This window comes from Manduca sexta, chromosome 18 (assembly GCF_014839805.1).
Source record: "Manduca sexta isolate Smith_Timp_Sample1 chromosome 18, JHU_Msex_v1.0, whole genome shotgun sequence".
In the NCBI taxonomy this organism is placed as follows: Eukaryota; Metazoa; Arthropoda; class Insecta; order Lepidoptera; family Sphingidae; genus Manduca; species Manduca sexta.
Window position 1 is genome coordinate 7,222,830 of NC_051132.1, and position 20,052 is coordinate 7,242,881.

Genomic DNA, 20,052 nt, shown 5'->3' on the forward strand with positions numbered 1-20,052 from the left:
ACAAATTGTTCGAGTCACTGTTACGTAGCAATGGTATGGGGCAATGTACCCACTATTGTTGATCATGTAGAAAAAAGAACTTGTCAAAGTCAACATCGTACTCGAATAAATGTATGGATAACGAATATACCTATCGTTAAGGCGACAATTATAATTACCGCTGCCTCAAACATTACAGGGCCAAAGACGTGGAGTTCACACGATCAAAAAAATATATCAAATATTTCAGTAAGTTTGTAACAAATCTAATTTATTGCATCATTAAAATACACTTGCTAGAATTATGGAGCACCCTAAAATGTTTTATAAGTTTTATAGTTCAAGAACCTTTTGAGTTCTACTCAATCTATTACGCTGGTTCGAAGGACCAGAAAAACAATTTTTTACTCTTAGAAGAAACTTGTTAAAAAATATTGTTTTAGTATTCACCATATTCTACAATCCTTATAAGGTCGTCAACTAATGATTACGTATAGCTAGCGTATTGTTTTTGGCTTGAATACCTACGAAATTAACCACGATTAACTGAAGGTAGATAGAAGGTACTGTATTTGTAATTAAACATTTTACCCACTTTACCTCTGTTGACCTATTATAAGAGGAACAACTAATAAAAAGCGAACAAAAACTTGTTATAGCTACTCCAAAAATCCATTTAGTAGTCATTTGTATCCTATCCTAAAACATGACTGAAGTAAGACCGATGACAAATAATTACATAAAACTTTAAGTTTACTAGTAAGACATGAGAAGTTAATCTATTTGTGTTTAAAAATATGATTACTATGCTATCATACACAATGATTACCTATATCATCTCAAAGAACTTTCGAAAGAATATGCAAACTTTAATCACCAGAAGTTTTATCTACTTTTATCATAGAAAACAGAAGTCCGAGTATGCAAAGTGCTTAGATTTTAAAAATCACAATTAATTTATAATAGATATACAAAATATCAAATTTAGATTGCAAAATACGATAAAAACACTTTTATAATAAAGTCTTTTTGATTACGCTAATATATAAATAATATAGTTATTTAAATGGCAGATTCTAACATTACGATGTTAATCGGACACGGATAGTTTTTTGAAATCTAGCTCATTTCCAATTAATGATAATGTATCTTTAAGGGGAAACATTTTAATATTATTATTCACATGATTTAGACGTGCGACAACACCTATTACGGGAGTGGTTTATAATTTCTTAGTAATACGTATTTTCTTTGAGGTAAATAAACAAAACTACTGATAAGAAACGACAATTACTACTAAAAATAACAGTTTATTTACAGTTCATTATGAAAAAAATTACTATGTTTATATCCCTTTATATTTTTTCAGTTAAGTTACTTCCAAATATTAAAAGCTATTTCTAAACACCTTAACTATTTACAAATAGCTTCAAATCTAATCCGCCTCATGTTTCATGAAAACAGTTTTTTAAATACACAAACATGAATGGACTTGAAAATTTTCAAACGAGTACAGTACGGAACGTAGATAGGACAATACGTGGAAAATCACAAATCAAGCGTCCCAATGGATCACTAAGCTTACACTAACAGTTCACTCAGTGACTGAAATAAAAAATTTCATCACAAGACAAATTTTAAATCGTAAAATCACAGGTATGTATACGAACATGATCATCATAAAAAAAAAACTATAACTTACTATACAAGTCGAAAGTGTACCACTCAAATTAGTCGATTGCAAAGTATATTGTTTTTAATGTAAGTGGTCTTGGTCGTCGTCCATCAGTCATCTGACGCCGTCACCCAGCAGCAGGTCGGGCTCCTCCTCGAGGAGCATGTTCTGGTTGTTGCTGTTCTCCTCGTTGCCGGCATCCGAGTTATCTTTGTTCACGTCGCTATCGATCTTGTACAGTATGTCGTGGCAGAGTGGACATCGGTCCTGCACATACAGCCACTTCCTGAGGCACACGCCGTGGAAGTAGTGGTTGCAGCGAGTTATCTTCGCCGAATGCATCTCCTGGTAGCATATCGCGCATACGTCGTCCAGCCTGTTCAGCTGGTCCGCGGATGCCTCTTTCAGCGAGTTTATTTTGTTCACCGCAGTCCTGCGCTTCATGAACACGGACCAGCCAGCTCTCGCCTCGCACCAGATGTTGAAGTACGCGTGTATGCACATCATCACGGCTCGTATTGCTCCCCCCGATTCGAAGAGGAGTATCCATGCGCCGTTGAAGAACAAGAATATGCCGAAGCAGAATTCTATGGTGTTTCCGAAGGCGCGGATGTAATAAACATAATCGTCAAGTTGTTCCCAAAAGGTACTTCTGTACGCGTCAATGAGAAATAGCGAGTATATCATGAGACTGACCACCACTTTAACGATTACTTCAATGCTGAAGGCACTCACAGCAAGCAGCCATGTCGATATCGTATGCTGCGACCACAAGTACACTAAGAGCGATATTGGGAATATAATAAGGAATGCACATACGCCCAACGCCCTGATATGTCGGTGCATACTCGGATTGTGTGATGCGCTCAAAGACATGAGCATCGGATTTACTATGTTATGCAGGAAATGTAAGAGAGCTGTAAAGAGTAAGCAAAAGTTTCTGCATAATCTAATAAACCTCTTCTCCGGGTTCAGTGATGTCAAGCCAGTTTGAAGTGCCAATATGTAGAAGAGAATAGCAGACACAGTGCCAATGCTCTTGTCTTCTTCTTCGTCAGTTAGAAGAATCCATTGGAAGAAGTTGCCAATATAATGGCAGAAAAATGAAATCACGGACGTCATGCCTAGGACTGCCGTTATTGTCTCACATCCAGTCACTAGCAGTGATTTAGCCATAGATGCCAACGATTGTACAGCTAGCAATGTGGAAACTTTCAAGCCGTCTTCAGAGTCGTCCTCATAATTGTCCATGAGAAGAAGTATTGCGTGTTCAGCGACTCTGAGTACCCAGAAAACTCTCAGAACACAGGGCACGTTGAGTCGCATCCACTCTGTTTCAACCAGGGCTGACAGTCCGTAATTACTGACGAACAATCTTCCATGTTGATATCCCGCGTAGATCACATGTACCACACTGTACGCCGACGACCATAGCACGTACTTCACCAGGATCAGGGGCAGGAGTGCAGAGAATACCGGTGAATGATGTAGCAAGTTGGGCGGCACCGGCAACATTGCCAAAAAAGACGGCGCCATGAAGCTTATCGGTAGTAATTTCTGGATAGTCGGGTGTCGCGGACCCAGGTGCACACTTCTAAATATGATTGCTAGCATGAATTGTATGGCAAAGTTTTGTGTGACCAAAATAGCAGGGCCATCGAGATCAAGTAGGTTCTTTATGTTTAAGTTGAGCAAGTCTTCGAGGATGCTCGTTGAGAAGTGCGGCGAGGCAGAGACTAGTGTGAGGTCCTGTATCTCCTTGATGGCGGACACATTGGTCCAGTAGGATACGAACACGATACCCAGCGACGTGAGGTAGAGGTACACGATGATTAGGTGCTTCGTGTATAACACGAATATGCATAGCGCTGACAAACATCCTGAAAATACAAAAAAAACACTAGTTAATATTATTAGAATGTTTTATAATCAATGGGACCCTGGCGAAAGATCATTATCACTCGTTAGTGGATACTCTAATAAGTGCCCATTTCGCTTACCATCAGGTAAAGTTAGGTCACCTTAGTTATTCATTGAAGGATCTTCAATAAATTATGAGAAATCACAGCTGCAGTGAACAGAGACAACAATATTAAATATAACAACATAATACAGCGTATCCATGATGAGTGAATAAGTTCAAAAAATAAAAAAGATAAGAACACCTATATGTTCTAGATACAGAATAAAACAATAATTATAATTAACAAAGACGAAATACACTTTACACTTTGCCGTACCATTATAAAAAGATAACGAAATAATCGAACGAAAAACATAGTAATGGAATTGTTGTCTCCAATATGTCATATTTACGGCAATAACATGGTGCCGTTGAAAATTAGACCATTAAAATTTTTATTTTGGATCTCAATCATATAGTGAAATTGTAAAAATATTGGAATACTATTATAGTGGTATAAACGACATTAATAAGATATATAATCTACCTGAAATCGTTGGAAGAAAATTTACAATATGAGGACAAAAAATAGCGACTGATTTTTTGCAACTTTTTTTTATTTAATTAGGTAATTGAAATAAAACTATTTTCGAATTTTAACATTGACGGATGTCTAACATTCGCGTAAACATAAGAAATCATTAATTAGGTTATGCTATGCGATGTAGTTTTTATAAAGATGTTTAGTTTATTACGTCTTTTATTTTAAGGTAATAATCACCTTAATACATCACTTTTTGATCTTATTACTAATAAAATTACTAATATATGAATCGTAATAATTCCGTTTAGTAATGCATCCATCTATTGTGATATAAGGTTACATTTGATGGTGAAATATTTTAATATTACAGACCCAATTCTCATCTTTGTTTTCGTAAAGGTCACATGAAAATACTTGATTACTTTTGGTTTTAATTAATTATAATATTCGCCTCTACATCTATAATGTAGACAACGGTAACATAAAATCTTGTTCCATAATTTTCACGAAGTTTTATTGTTGTCAACCGCAATTAGTAATAAATAGAATAATTAGGATTGACCATATGTACGTTAGGATTAAATATATTACACAGAATACTGAGTGATTTTTATACGACACCCGACATTTTAATAGGATTCTGTACCTCAAAAGGAAGGGTTCCTTTTCCTTCTAGAATCACTTTATCGTCTGACTGCCCGTCAGTGAAGACCCATTTTCTCAGGAACGCGTGAAATTTACATCAGACACTCGGGTCTACAGTGTCTTTAAGTTGTGAAAAAATCAAACTTGTAACTTAACGAGATCAAAAGATATGACTATTGAACTAGCATATTTAACAATTTCACAAAGGGATCAAAACCTATAGGATAGTTTTCATTAGTATAGAATCATTAAATTTAATAAGAGGAAATGAATTACAGTATATGTAAAGGAAAACATCTGAAAACCGTAAATATTGATTTAATAAGAAAAAAGCTAGTTTGTACGGAATTTTCGGCTGTCGAGACCAATACGGACTTGTCCGATTTTTTTCGATATAACATGAACATCGAATGAAAATGTCTACTTACTAAGAATCCTCTATATACATTTTTCACTGTAAACAACAGCGTAATCATCAGCTACACCATAAAGGTCATTAAAAAAACGATGAAATCAACACAAAAGGAAGCAGAATTTATGATTGCGTAATATAAAGGACAATGCTTGAGTTTTTTTTTTTGTTACATAATAAAGTTGTATAATAGACCATGGATACAGGTAGCAACTGTAACGTCTTAAGAATTATTGTCAAAAGTTAGTTAACGTTGAGCGGAGAGTTCCGAAAGAAAATTGGAAGTAATGAAAGGACATATTGTATCGTAATAATATGTGTTTTGTTTTTAATAAGGCATACAAATGATGTGTTATACAAATCGTTTGCAATTATCCAATGTTAATGATTTCGGCCTGCATTGCGGTAATCTGATTAAAGATAATTGGTAATATTTTTTTATTAAAATAATTTTACATGAAAAAAGTACTTCCGTAGAATTGAATTTTAAATATTATATATTATAATTAGTAATACTGTGATAAAATATGGAAGTAATTTCTTGTGGTGAAAACCATAACTTTCAAACGAAAATGCAAAAGTGGTGGTGCCCGCAAGCTGGTTTTTCATTTTCTGGTCAAGCTACAATATTAAAATGTATTAATTTGGTATACTTAAAACTACACTAATTTAACCCAGAATGGTTATAAGGCGCCTCATCTGGGTTGGAACCACAGTCTAACATCAAACTGCTTAGAAATAACAATTTTGTTTTTGCATAAATTGCGATCAGTAAGTATAAGAATTAATTTGCCGAAGATAATGAAATACCCGTTTGGGGATTCACATTCATTTACTTAGTGGTCGGCTTTACATCAACGAATAACGATTTGTGTGACATTACGGTTTTCACAGCGAAAGTAAGCACTTATCCTCAAGTGGCCTATTTGCTAGTTTAATGACCTGCTATATAAAAAAGAAACACTTATGGTACTGCTAAACTATCAGAAGTCAAAAAGGGTACTCAATCGGACGACAAATGAAAAAGTTAACGAATATAAAAAACATCGAAAAAACGGTAACGAACGAGGCCTTTGACCACGGCTGCATTGATTAGCGCGCGTGCGCTGTTGTCGGGCAAAATTTACTGTAATTTACTATTTACCAAAATCATACAGTTTACAGTTATATGGACAGTGAAGTATTACTAAATGTTTTCTTTTTATTGAATGATATCACGTAGAAACTTATAAATCGATTTCTGAAAAGTACATAGTGTCATGTGTTATTATTTATCATTTTATTAGTGTACATGACTTGCTATTATTGCTACAAAAATAGTCGTGCCTGGTCAATGACCTGTATGTGTTAGGCAAGTAGTACAGTAGAAATAGATCGGCACTCAAGTTTTTGTGTTAGTCCCGCTGTAGACAGCTTTGTTTTGACTTATACATACTACTCTACACAATATAAATATGGCTTGATCGGATACTTTTACTGCTTATTAATAATGATAACGAATAATTCAATTATTTATTTTAGTTTGTCAGAATAACCACGATTAAACACGCCCATTATTTTATTTTGTAAGATTTATTTTAAAAATATTGATAGTACAAAATCATTTAAAGTTTGTCAGAATTACCATGTTCAAACGTTGTATTTTGTTTTAAAGATTTCTCTAAGATCATAACTCAATTATATTATCAGTTCTAAATCCCAAAAGAAGGATTATTATTTATATAAAATGTATCGTGAAATTGTTTATTTCTTTACAACGAATAAAGTCGCAACTCTCAAGGCCACTGTCATTTCTACACTGTCTATATAATTAAGTTAATCGATACAAACTCATTACCAGACAATTGTGAAATACATAATGATTTATGTATAACGTATATTATTTCAAGTTAAGTCAGTAATGTTCAATTTTGCAGTAACTGATTAGTTGTTAGCATTATACGATTTTAACACGTATTTTTAACACATATAGAAATCTTATTTCTGCAATATGTTATCTTTACTGTGGTTATTTAAAATGTTTTATTATTGGATATTGTTTCATTACCTAATTTCATAATACAAAAGCCCCTAATACTGTTGATTGCGTGCATCTCCTAAAGTGCCTAAACATTAACACTCCTAAACATTACGAGACATTAATGAATATTTTGATAGTTAAAATTTTTCAAAAAGTCCTAATAATTATTTTTTTTTATATTTGTATATCTCCATATTTCCGCCCGTGACTCGTGCCCCGGAAATGCTCAAGGCTGTTTGCTTAGGGAGGAGCCTTGAAGGAAAGAGAAGGAACACAAAAGGGGGCAGGGTGTTCCGGCCTCAAGATTTTCTTCAGTTATTTTCGATTGAAATAACACATACGCCTTTCAAAAACATAACATTAAAAAGTATCCAGTCTATTGCGATACCTGTCTACTTGTGGATCCATGATTTTGTTACGAGGTAATCTTATAATCCTATTTCCATACAAATAACAGCTACATGTAACATACAAGGGAAATGGTTGACCATTCAACTCATTAGACGATATTTAATATTATGTTTAAAATATAAAACGTACATATTTTCTTTAATTAGTTATTTTAGGAACACAATTGGTTAGTTCACATTAATAGTCCGAATACAACACCTTGACAAGAAGTACGATAAAATATAATGTAAGATTTTCGTACATTAGGGTTATGATTGTAAGGAAAACCGTACAAGAAATAATTATTTGCCAACGCTGTGTGTTAAACAAATTTTATGTATAATGTTCGCTACATTCGGTGGTTCTACTACTATGTTCGGTAAGCATTTCATGATTTACATTTTATCTATAATAAAAAAAAAATAAGTATATATTATGAACTTATAATTGTCTTGATTATAAAGCGTTTTTTTATATGTGGACGGTATTGAAAATTATCAGTGTTCTTTCAACTGTTATTCAGACAGAGCTCAACGCATTCCACTCTTTCATAAAAAAGAGGAGGTCTAAAAACTAAGCGCGCACTTTCTGTATTTGCCAACAAAATTATTTTTCGTAAACATGTAAGAAAGTGATGTTTTTTTTATAAAAAATGTTTTACTTATTATGAAATATATTTGAAATAAATAAACTGATTTGCATTGTCATAACTAGAGACCGGATTATATTCAACATGAAAAGCTTTATGCATGCAAATATTCACGAACACTATCAGAATATGCAACATTATATGATAAGTTTTAGGAAGAACACAAATAAAACTATGTTTTAATTTTTTATTTCAAAGTCAGGATACTATAATTGATTAGTAAAGTATCCATCATCCATTGATACCTATATGATAATAAGTACAATAACATTCGATTTAGTTTAGTAGTAAGATTGTCTCTTCGAACATTCAAAACATTTTTATAAGTGGAAAACTATCGTTCCACATCTACTGAGGAAACTGGGCAGAATTTGAACTTGGGTACTATGTATACTGTAGTAGTCTACATCGAGTTACAATATTGTAATTAAGAGGGTAGGATGTTTGAATGGCAGTTATAGTTTCTGGCAAAAATGTTGAAAATGTATCGATAATATGCATCATAAATATAATTTATAGAAAATATTCTACTAACGATAAGACTGGCTTAAATATGCAAATGTATATGCACATATGTAAATGCATACAATCCGGCCTCTAGTACTAACACGTGTTAAATTATTTTTATTATTAGATCAAGATTATAATTTTTGGCGCCAAGGCAAATATTAATTACTGTTTCTCTCAAACCGCTTTTCTTCAATAATCAACGAATTATGACAATCACATTATTTTTTTTAAATTTTATATTACGTAGATACCATGTTAGATTTTTCTCTACTCTTTTATTCGGTGGATATAATAAACTAAAGATGTTACATTCAAGCCCCCTGCAGTAGAGCGCGTCGCTGAAGTTTCTCGATAATGTCAATCACTAGGCATTGTCGATAACTGGAATCACGTCGACTATAATATGAAATCATGGGATACATTGAAGTTTTTCTATCGAATTTGTTATTGTAACGTTAACTCCTAATTAATGTTTAAACAATATTATCGTAAAATATATTTTACTGTGTGTTTTAGCTCCTCATTTTTATTCTAATGATAAAAAAGATAATATTTTTTTTTGCAAAAAATATATAACCACCACCTTGAAGACACCATTACGATAGGAAATATATTTCGTGACTCCGCGCGACATTCGCTTATGAAATTCCCCGTAAACAATCATTGACATTAATAATACCATAATCGATTCTAAGAATTAATAAAAAGTATCATTATTATAAGGAGCCTGTTTTAAATTTTTACTACAGTACAAAAAGCCAGACCAAACGCTCGATTTCCGAGAAATTGTCGTTTCGGTGGATCGCAGACTCCGAAGTATTCTCCTTTCTTTTCACAAATACTGGGTAAGCCATGACATATATTACTAATATCATGAATGCGAAGGTTTGTAACGATGGATGCATGGATGTATGTATGTTTGTTCATCTTTCACGAAAAAACTACCGAACGGATTTGGATTAAACTTTATAGTAATATTGGTTATACATCAGAATAGCACATAGGCTACAATTTATAATGCTTTTTGGTAAATTGGTCATAATATAATGATACATATCAAGTAAGTCGGAAAAAAAGATATCCCAGAAAACTCTTTCCAAAGCTTTTCTTCAATATGTACGAAAAAAAATAGCTAAAATTTGTCATGTTCTCGACAACACCTATACAAAAACAGCCATTTTGTGGTTTGGGAGATTTGATGACGACACTTCATGATGACAATAAAAGATGAGGTGATGTCTTAAAATAATACTCAACGAAAGCTAATGGGCTTTAGTTTGCGTATTTGGATAATTTAATGAAATAATTTATTTGAACCTTTAAAATGTTATACATTACTTAGATGCCATCAATATCAACTCTACCATCAGTTCAAAAAGTTCACATCAGAAGAGAACGGGTAAGAAACTCTAGTGTTGCTCCTTACAAAATCAGGTAATTGTATTTACAAGTCATAAATATTTTTTGGCTTAAAGGAAATGGGTAATTTACAATGGTTAACCACAAAAACAACAACGGTGCTTACCTATTACAAAATTATTTTTAGTCATGCAATTTTACTATTTTAAAATAAGTGTCCTAATTGAATCAGTAAAAGATATTTTTATTTCACAGGTTTTTTAAATGCAATATAAAAAAAAAATTTACATGTCAAACGTCAAAATGCGCATGATCACCAGCCTACATTAACTGAAATGAAAATAATTAAATGTACAAAGTTATTTACAGATATTTCAACTTTGAAATACGTATGAAAGATAAGTTAAACACGATAATTGTTACAAGCCTATCGGCGTAAACTACTCCAACTTTTATATTTTAAATTTTAATCAATAATATGTACACAAAAAAGTCAGCCGTGTAAACGAAGTGGCCTGCTACGTTGACCAATCGCTAACAGTATGCGATTGCTTAACCCGTCATTAAATATCTTGCTTATTTATCAGTGGCTGCGGCTGGCGCCGAAAGCCGGTTAATCGGATGCAACCCTTGGTAATGATCTCTAAAGGTCATCCAGCAGTGTTCTTTTTACTTGCTATATTCACGTAGACATTTGAGTGGCCATTGCAGTTTAGACTAGCGATTTTTGTAGGTCACGGACTAAAGCATTCAATTTACATCAGTTCAAATCTAAATATGTAAGCTTGCTATATAGTATGTGACTTCAGTCTGTCATCTTTGTGCCTGATAAAATATGTGCAAATGGATTTTATACTTTTTGTCGTGCTATTGAAAGCATAGCATACGAGTGTAAAATAACAATGATGTTTCTAATATGATATTATAAATATGACGAGCAAAGAGGAAAACCATACTGTCTATGATGTACAGTCCACGTGTACAGAGAATCCATAGTGATAACTTTCTTTTAATATTTAAGTTTAGGTAACGCTTTATAAGAACAGAGATGAATGCATTATTTTGTTGGTATCATTAAGTATCAATAAAAACCGTAATCATAATAGAGGTTTGAGTTTCCTGCCGCAGAAGTCACTACATCACTTTAATGATCGATAACGCTATCAGATTAAACAATTTAATTATTCCTACGGGAGTAAATTACGGGAATAAAAAGTAGTCTAATCCAGAACATGGTCTACCCGTGTGCCGAATTTCATCCAAAACCTTTCAGCGATTTTTGTGCTTACATTAAAAATCCAAACATTTGCATTTATAAGTAAAATTGGCCGTTACTTCTTTCTTACTTCTTATTAACAATAACTATCTCATTATAATATCGCACTAATATAATATATGCGAAAGTTTGTAAAAATCAAATTAAAAATATATTTGGATGTTTGTCCGAAGTAAACGCAGAAACAACTGAACGCATTTGGATGTAATTTGGCATAAGGGTAGACCATGTTCAGGATTAACAAACAGGCTATTTTTATCTCGATAGTTCGCTCTCATGGAAGTTAATGGTTAATATTAAATTGATGGCGCTAGTGTCTTACCAGTGGCGCTATGATTCGCTAGTATCTAAAGCATGTTGTGTAGCGGGAAAGGCTTAACACGTGGGCAAAGCCGCGTGCAACACTTAGTAAAATACAAAATGAAAATCGTAAATATAATTCACACATAATTTTTTTTAGCATTCTTATCATAAGGATGCGGTCATCGTTATAAAATATTTCACACAGTTATTGTAAAAAACTACGAAATAAATTAGTAAGTAACTAAATTACATATAATTATTATTATGTGCATTGTGTGCATGTGTGTTCATTTTATGATTAGAGTAAAATATTAGTATTAACCTTAAATATTCACTAACTTAAGTTGTAAGTACATTTATGTACCGGTAGCGTTCTTAGTCGGTAATGTAAGAGGACATAATAAGTAGGTTTTCCGAATCTAAAATATGCTCGGGACTGAAGTTACCACTCAGTACAGTGGTCAGTGAGAAGCTCGTCTTCTATCTTAGATTTTTTAAACAAAGTATACCGAAATAATGATCTGCTAGACTGGACACTTGTCCAGAACAACTTTGTTTACCATACTCAAAATAAAATAGTGTGTCTTTAAATGCAGAAAAATATATGTAACATAAAATTTATTGGTAAAATGTTAATAGTAATCATAAAATATTTTCCAATTGAAAATGCAATTTAGCACTTGCAGTAATTTTCAGGCAAAATAAAGACATGGTAAACTATTTTTGTTTTATTTTTCCATTTTTAACCTGAACAATCCGCCAGTCCGGCGGATGAGAGACCTCTCTTGACCTATAAAGCGGATTATAAAGCCCCTCGCGCGGTCAGTCGTAGCATAGAACCTTGCAACAAAACTTCAGGAAAACTATATTTGTACACTGCAATCATACTGCATGATGAAGGAATCGCTTGCAATGAATATAGAGCGGGCCAATTTGACCGTAATCAAAGCCAATGGCCTGCTGCGCCCATTTATTGACCGTGGCTGAACTGTGTTTTCAAAATTAAAAAAAATCTTTATCCTGCTACCCTATTCAGATCTACCCTGGCAGTTTGATTATTGGAATAATTCGATAAAAAAAGGATTTTTATGTTCCAGTGACGAAGGGTGAAATATTTCCCTCAGGGATGCCGACACAAGATGCGGGTACTAATATCTATAAATGTGGTCTGCAAATCGTTGTAATAATACTTAGATTTTACATATATTATGACAGCGGCGATAGCATAGTTGGGTGTGGAACGGACTGCCAAGACGAATATCCGCAGGTTCAAATCCCAAGTGCACACACCTTTGACTTTTCTAAAATCATGTGTATTCTTTGTGAATTTATCGTTCGCTTTGGCGGTGAAGGAAAACATCGTTAGGAAACCTGCACATCTGAGAAGTTGTCTATAGGAATTTCGAAGGTGTGTGAAGTCTACCAATCCGCACTAGGCCAGCGTGGTGGACTAAGGCCCTAATCCCTCTCAGTAGTAGAGGAGGCCCGTGCTCAGGAGTGGGCAAGTATATAATACAGGGCTGATATTATTATTATTATATGAAAGGGAAACCGGCAGGAATCGGGTTAAATGGACTTTCCGGCACTGGTATGTTCAATATTTTAGTGGCGATACATTTTGCAACTGCCTCTGTGTGCGATAGGCTTTAAGGATTTCATGTTTTAACACTGTATTTGCTTTCGGACATTAAACGTTAAGGACTAATCAATAAATTGTGTAAGAGTTTTTATTTTACGTTAATTTGGTTTCTATCTTGATGGTAAGTGGGTTTACTTTTCATGCCAATTTATACCTGACCTGCTTAACATTTTTTGTATTACGTAGTGTTTCTTATTTTATGGAAATAGAGTAGAAAACACATAACTGTAGGAAATATATGTTATAAATATTCAGTTATACTTATAAAAAATTCGCAAGCTATGCTTAGTTAAAACGCAAATTTACTCGATCAGCTCTGTAAGCCAAAATCCACCATCTTGCCTCTTAATAAGGTTTAAACTAGGAAACTGATTATGTGTTTGACAGCTATTTAAGCAATTCTTAATCACCTCTTAACGCTAAAACAAGTTTATACGTAAGACTAATTGTTATCTAAATCATGAAGGAGAATCTAAATCGTGACAGACGTCAGATAACCATTTCATGCTAGATAGCCACATTCAGTGAATGTAATAGGCTTTCTTATGTCAAGTGAGGATTATCTGACCATAGTAATAATAATAGTGACTATAATCAATGTTCATAAATACATTATAATTGTGTTATACATAAAATATACCTGTGAACATAGAACAGCATCATTAATTCTGTATCAGGCATACTGATGCTTGATATGTCGAATTAACACTTAGAAGCTAACATCATTTCTTATGTATACATACTAATAAAATTAATGCAGGCCGATGTGTATACATTATAGATAAATAAGGGGTGGGGGAGCTATTTGTTTATTGCCTGTCTGTATGTATGTTTGTATCCGCATCACGCAAAAACTTCTCTATAGAATTGAATGCAATTTTCACCAATGTATTACTTGAGGTCTAACTTAAAATATAGGCTCCATTTCATCCCGGAAAAACTTTTACGCGGGCGGAGCTGCAAGCAAAAACTAGTTTATTACTTTTATGATTGACGTCAACAGTTAACGTCTCTGCTATTGAAATAAATTAATGAATTCAGATTTTTTATAAGATGTGCACGTCATATGCTCTTGTCTCAATCTTTCCACAGTTTTTTCCAAGGTTTAATAATAAAATTATACATACATACATAACATAACATCACGCATTTTATCCCCGAAGGGGTATGCAGAGGCGCAACTAGGGCACCCACTTTTCGCCAAGTATGTTCCGTCCCATGATGTGATAGGGGGCGAGCCTATCGGCATATCGGGCACAAGTTCCAGACTCCGGGCTGGTACCGAGCAGAAAAACCCAAATATCACTTTGCCCGACCCGGGATTTGAACCCAGGACCTCAGAGCGCTATTGTACCGGACGTGCAATACAACTACGCCACCGAGGCAGTCTTGTAAAATTATACAAGCACGACAAATCCACTTATAAGTTACAAACATTTTATTTCATTGATTTCATTTACTAATTTATTTAAATACTCCGGGAATATTATTAACGTATCATTAAAATGTCTGAAAATCGATTTTGTAGAAGTACAAATTAGACGATAATCTATGATAAAAAATTGTTACTTTATCACGGCATAGATAATATAAAATCTACGTTTAGAGACAAATACTACGTAATGAAATTGTCTTTGTTCATATTGTACTCCGTGAGGTAGTGCGATAATTTTTCGAGCATCTTGCAGAAAATATTTGGTTTCATTTTTTACTCAGAATCATACCAATACCACTAAGATCTGTCTTTAATAAAAAAGTACAACTTGATAATGGCAATGGTTCACCATAAGTATCAGCGACAAAATGTACATTAAGTAATAAATAGTGCATTAACTTTTTGCACTGTTGCGCCCAGGTTGCCGCAGTAAATCGCCTGTTGCGACAGACAGGGAATACCAGGCTGGAATTCCCCGAAGGCCAACCTTATCTCCTTAAACATAGCAAATACATATTTTTTTTTAAGATCGCATAGGTTTTTGATTCTAATCATAGTCCGGGCAACATTCCACGTAGACTTTCTTTAATTTGTCTAGGACTGGATTCTCCGGAGAGGGTCGTTATCCAACGGCCTATCGTAAAAACAAAGTCAAATCCTTTCAAGATCATATTGAACGATATGCCGCGCTGAACTCACGTTACAGTAGGATAAGAGAATGTTGAAGAAGGTAGACTATTTATTACTAACAACTGCGTCAAAGTAATAAACGGTACACATTACGGAGTCTACCAAACAACAGTAAGAGTTAACATTACGTAGTTTATACGAGCGCGTCGGGAAAATTATAGCAAAGAGGATGTGTGAATTAAATGGATCCTTGATTTTAACCAATCTCAACCGGTACTTGGTAGTGTTGATACGTGATATTCACTATTAGTTTGTATTAAGGCTACAGATTTAGGAAAAGTTTAGTTTCTGAGTTGTTGTTATGACCATAGCCATAGCATGCTGGAATTGTGTTCATCCTAAAATTGGTCTGACGAGTCGGATTTCATATAGACCACCTTAATAACTACAATATATGCTACATTTTATCCTCAAAATCAATAATAATAAATGAAATACCACAGAAATGAAAAACACCTTTTCTCAATATAAATAAACATTGAACATATTTCACATTTGTTATACTTTGATGTGTTAAAAAAGAAGCAATTAAAGACCTCAATACTATTATTATACATATAATAATTAAATCAATATAAAATAGGATTTTGCTGTAATAAAACTGCAGAATCTCCAGAGATCATAGCTTTTTTTGGAAAACTAGATTTTTTTCAAATTTTCCAAATATTTATCTATAAAGTTTAATGTGCTGGAGGCTTAGGCCAAAAATGTTTAAACCCTCTTTTCTAACTTCCCAACTTTTTTGGGACGTACAACTTTTATTACCGTAAGACAGAGGTGCAACTGGTGCACCCACTGTTTTCTATGTGTATTCCATTCTATTTTGTGATATGGGGACTAAGCTATTTTCTTTAAAACTCAATAATATAGATTTTGCTAAAAAGGTATTTTGTCAGAATATCGTCAGATAATCTTTGGAAATTGTTGAAAACTACAGAGAAGTTTTAAAAGGCTAAAATTATATCTCGGGTAAAATATCATAATTATAACACGTAATGCCTTCAAAAGGTGGAATTCACAGGCGCTGGACTATAATTTCACTCATACACAACTTAAAATAAATATAAAAATATAAACAAAGTATAGCCTAGTTGGGTGTGGAACGGACTGCCGAGACGAATGTCCGCAGGTTCAAATCCCAAAGGCACACACCTCTGACTTTTCTAAAAAATCATGTGTGTATTCTTTGTGAATTTATCGTTTCCTTTAACGGTGAAGGAAAACATCGTGAGGAAACCTGCACATCTGAGAAATTCTCTATAGGAATTTCGAAGGTGTGTGAAGTCTACCAATCCGCACTAGGCCAGCGTGGTGGACTAAGGCCTAATCCCTCTCAGTAGTAGAGCAGGCTCGTGCTCAGCAGTGGGCAAGTATATAATACAGGGCTGATATTATAAACAAAGTATAACAAAATTAAATGGCAATACTGAATCAAAATGAAACCCAACTTTAGTTATGAATCACATTAGCATTCATAATATGAACAAAGGCAAATAAAGAAACTAGGAATACGAATTTGGTGTAATGAAGATAGAAATGCAAGTCTTATTTATATTGTATGCTAATAGAAAAGTATTTACTACAATATATGTTTTTAAACATAAAGGCTGTAAAGATATGTGATTGGAGAAAAATGACCCAGGCATGAGTGGAACAGATACTTATGTACAGAAGTGAATGTTGGATTTCACAGAAGAAGTTTGAAAGTCAACTAAATGTAGTGGAAATGCGCTTCTCATGAAGTATATGTGGAGTCACGATTTTTGATCGAAGGAGGAATATTATCATAAGAGATTTTTGTAAATTGAAGTGTAAAGTAAATTGAATGAGTGTATTTATATATACATAGACTTCATTCAAGACTACATACTTTAAGAAATATGTGTGATAAATTAAATTTGATGACAATTCCAGAGATCTTTTACTTTTTAACTCAATATTGGTTGCAACATATATGGCTTTTTGAAATATTATAATTCCTTAAAATTTTTATACACCAATTAATCATATTTTGGTGTTTAACTTCACCTTGACCATATTCATTTTCAAGTCTAGTCTTAGATTATTATGGTTTTATTATATTTTTATTTTCTCTCAACTTTTTAAAGTCTTTGCTTCCTTCATAGTCACAATGTGGACTGAGATGATGGTTGTCAGAAAAGTAAACGCTACTACATCCATTGTGTTAAATGTTGAAAAAACATGCTTGGGTTATTAAACTTAAGTCTGATCCTAATACTAACGATATGAAATACATTGATTTTGTAAATTAATTATTTTTCATAAATAATAGCATAACATAAATCCTTTATCGAATCACAGCAACTAAGCATGACACAACAATATTTTTGATATCATAAATATTACCAATGTTGTAGTTTCATAAGACATTAGTTACATCATGTATCAATACTGTTAACACTGATTATTCCATGTTAAATGAAAATTTTACAAAAAGTTCAACATATATTTTTAATTTAAATGACAAAACATAAGCCACTACTTCTTCTAAAAAATACTTTGATAATGTATTGCAGTATCATAAATCAATAAAGTATATTAGCTGGTTTGTTCATAAATATAATTGTATTGTTTTATTTTATCTATTCTATGCACATAAACCAATACTTGAATTCAACATTTGTTATTTAATTTGTGCATATTAGTAATGTAATTTAATTAATATTAGAAAACTGGAGATGGTTTCTATGAAGGCACATACTCTTTGAACTAAAAAAGCCAATTGTGAAAAGTGGATCTTACTTTTGTAACACTAAGTGAATTTAAGTAGTGCTATCTTGGAGGCAAATTACATTCAGACTTAAGTCTTATCAATGAGACAAAACTACATAAAAATAGGAAACAAATATAACAAACAGACAGAAATATTGGATGATTTGTTAAAACAGAAAAACAATACAAAAAAGATATAGATTCAGTAAACTTATAATCATGTGATGATAAATGTATAATGAAAAGGTAATACATCAGTAAATGTTTATACAACATAGTGATGTATTCTGTGACAGTGTTATTAATATAATGACCTAAACAAAAATTACATTTTAGTATTTTTGTCTGTCATTGCTATTGATTTTGATTCCGGGTGCTGACAAAAAATGGTAAGGTCATTGACATGTTTTATCACATCATAGTGATCACATATTACAATATGGCATTAAATATTGGTAATAATCAAAACCTTATCATGGTCTTATCTCATCCACCATGCGTTAAATATAAGTACAGCCTTGCAACATGATTTCTAAAACTGCAATCAGTGCAATAATTGAAAAAAAAAACTACAGCGTGTCACTGGCCAGCCGCGCTGAGAAATTTCGAAACAACTAAAATGAAAGGCGCTCGCTTGCTTGTGGCGCTTATATTTTAGGTACAAAATATCAACTCACCTATACAACACACGAGGAACTTTAGCAGCGTGAAGAAAAACGCATTGTAGAAATTGGCATCGTAGTAATTGCCATCCGTAGCGTCACCATTGTCCACTGTGATGAGGTTTAGAACGGGCACTTCTTCGCCGCTCGTCACCGGCAGTCCTAAGCTGATCTTAAGAAATTCATCCACCACAAACAGAGGCGGCACCCTCAGCAGCACCTCCACGAGTGCCAGAGCCTTCGACCTCAACGACATTATTCATTTATGCAAAAACTTCAAGCATCTATCACATTCAATTTCACTAAGGTCCGAACTACGCACACGCACTGTCACATACATACAGCCAGATGTTTACCAGGATTGTTTTGTGGATGTTGATTTTTTTTCTAATATTTGATGTCACGTAATAATAATACGATAATAATGACTGAAATTTTTGCCACAATAAAAATTTGACATCACAAATTTAGATGTTGCCCAATAAAATTAATTTCGATAAGTATTGCCATATACACAGTAAATAAATATCTTAGAGACGAATGGTAGATTGTAGGTTTTATTTCAGTTATAAAAAATCATACTAAAAACATAATATTATTAGTATCACCATCAAGAATATATAAACCTTGTTATGGTAATCGATTATATCTTAGGTAAATTAATTAAAGGTAGCTAGTAGCCGTATTGTTCAGACTGACATTTTAAAAGGTTGTCGCCCAGTAATGGACAAAGCGGCGGTAATTAGGTACTGTAATCAAATAAACTCTTATGTACGAGAGACCAATAACTTAAACTTTAGGTATGGAGGGTAAAAGTAAATAACACCACCTTATATAGGGGACAAGATGAAAAAGTGTCCAGCAGGAAGCATCAAATTTCCACTCAAAAATCAACTTCAAGAGTTTAACTACACGAAAGTACGTTATGAAGTCAGCAGTGGTCTCTGGTCAGCAGTTGTAGATGAAGCGAAGTGTGGGGAGTTGGACCTTCTTCTTCTTCTTCTTTGATTACTGGCGACGAGCTTGATTATGAAGCTGTTCCGCCAATGTAAGGGAGTTGGATAATTCAATAATATCTTTGGTGCTTGTCATTAGTTTTGGTGACTAGGGTAGTTGATAAAACAGCAGTATATAAAATCTTTGCTATTTATGTAGTCCAAAATAATTTATTATGAGTAAGCTATAAAATTGCTGTTAGATTAACTGTCGTACTTTAATAACTTTTGTC

At 33.3% G+C, this 20,052-nt stretch overlaps 1 protein-coding gene across 1 annotated transcript; it reads right to left on the reverse strand.

Annotated features, from left to right (window-relative positions):
- Positions 1-232: 232 nt before the first annotated feature.
- Positions 233-19,316, reverse strand: LOC115451648 (protein TRC8 homolog). Its single transcript, XM_037439909.1, has 2 exons — positions 18,840-19,316; positions 233-3,534 (listed from the first exon to the last, which is right to left on the reverse strand). The coding sequence occupies exons 1-2, from the start codon at positions 19,078-19,080 to the stop codon at positions 1,769-1,771; spliced, it is 2,007 nt and encodes a 668-aa protein (XP_037295806.1). The 5' UTR covers positions 19,081-19,316; the 3' UTR covers positions 233-1,768.
- Positions 19,317-20,052: the final 736 nt, after the last annotated feature.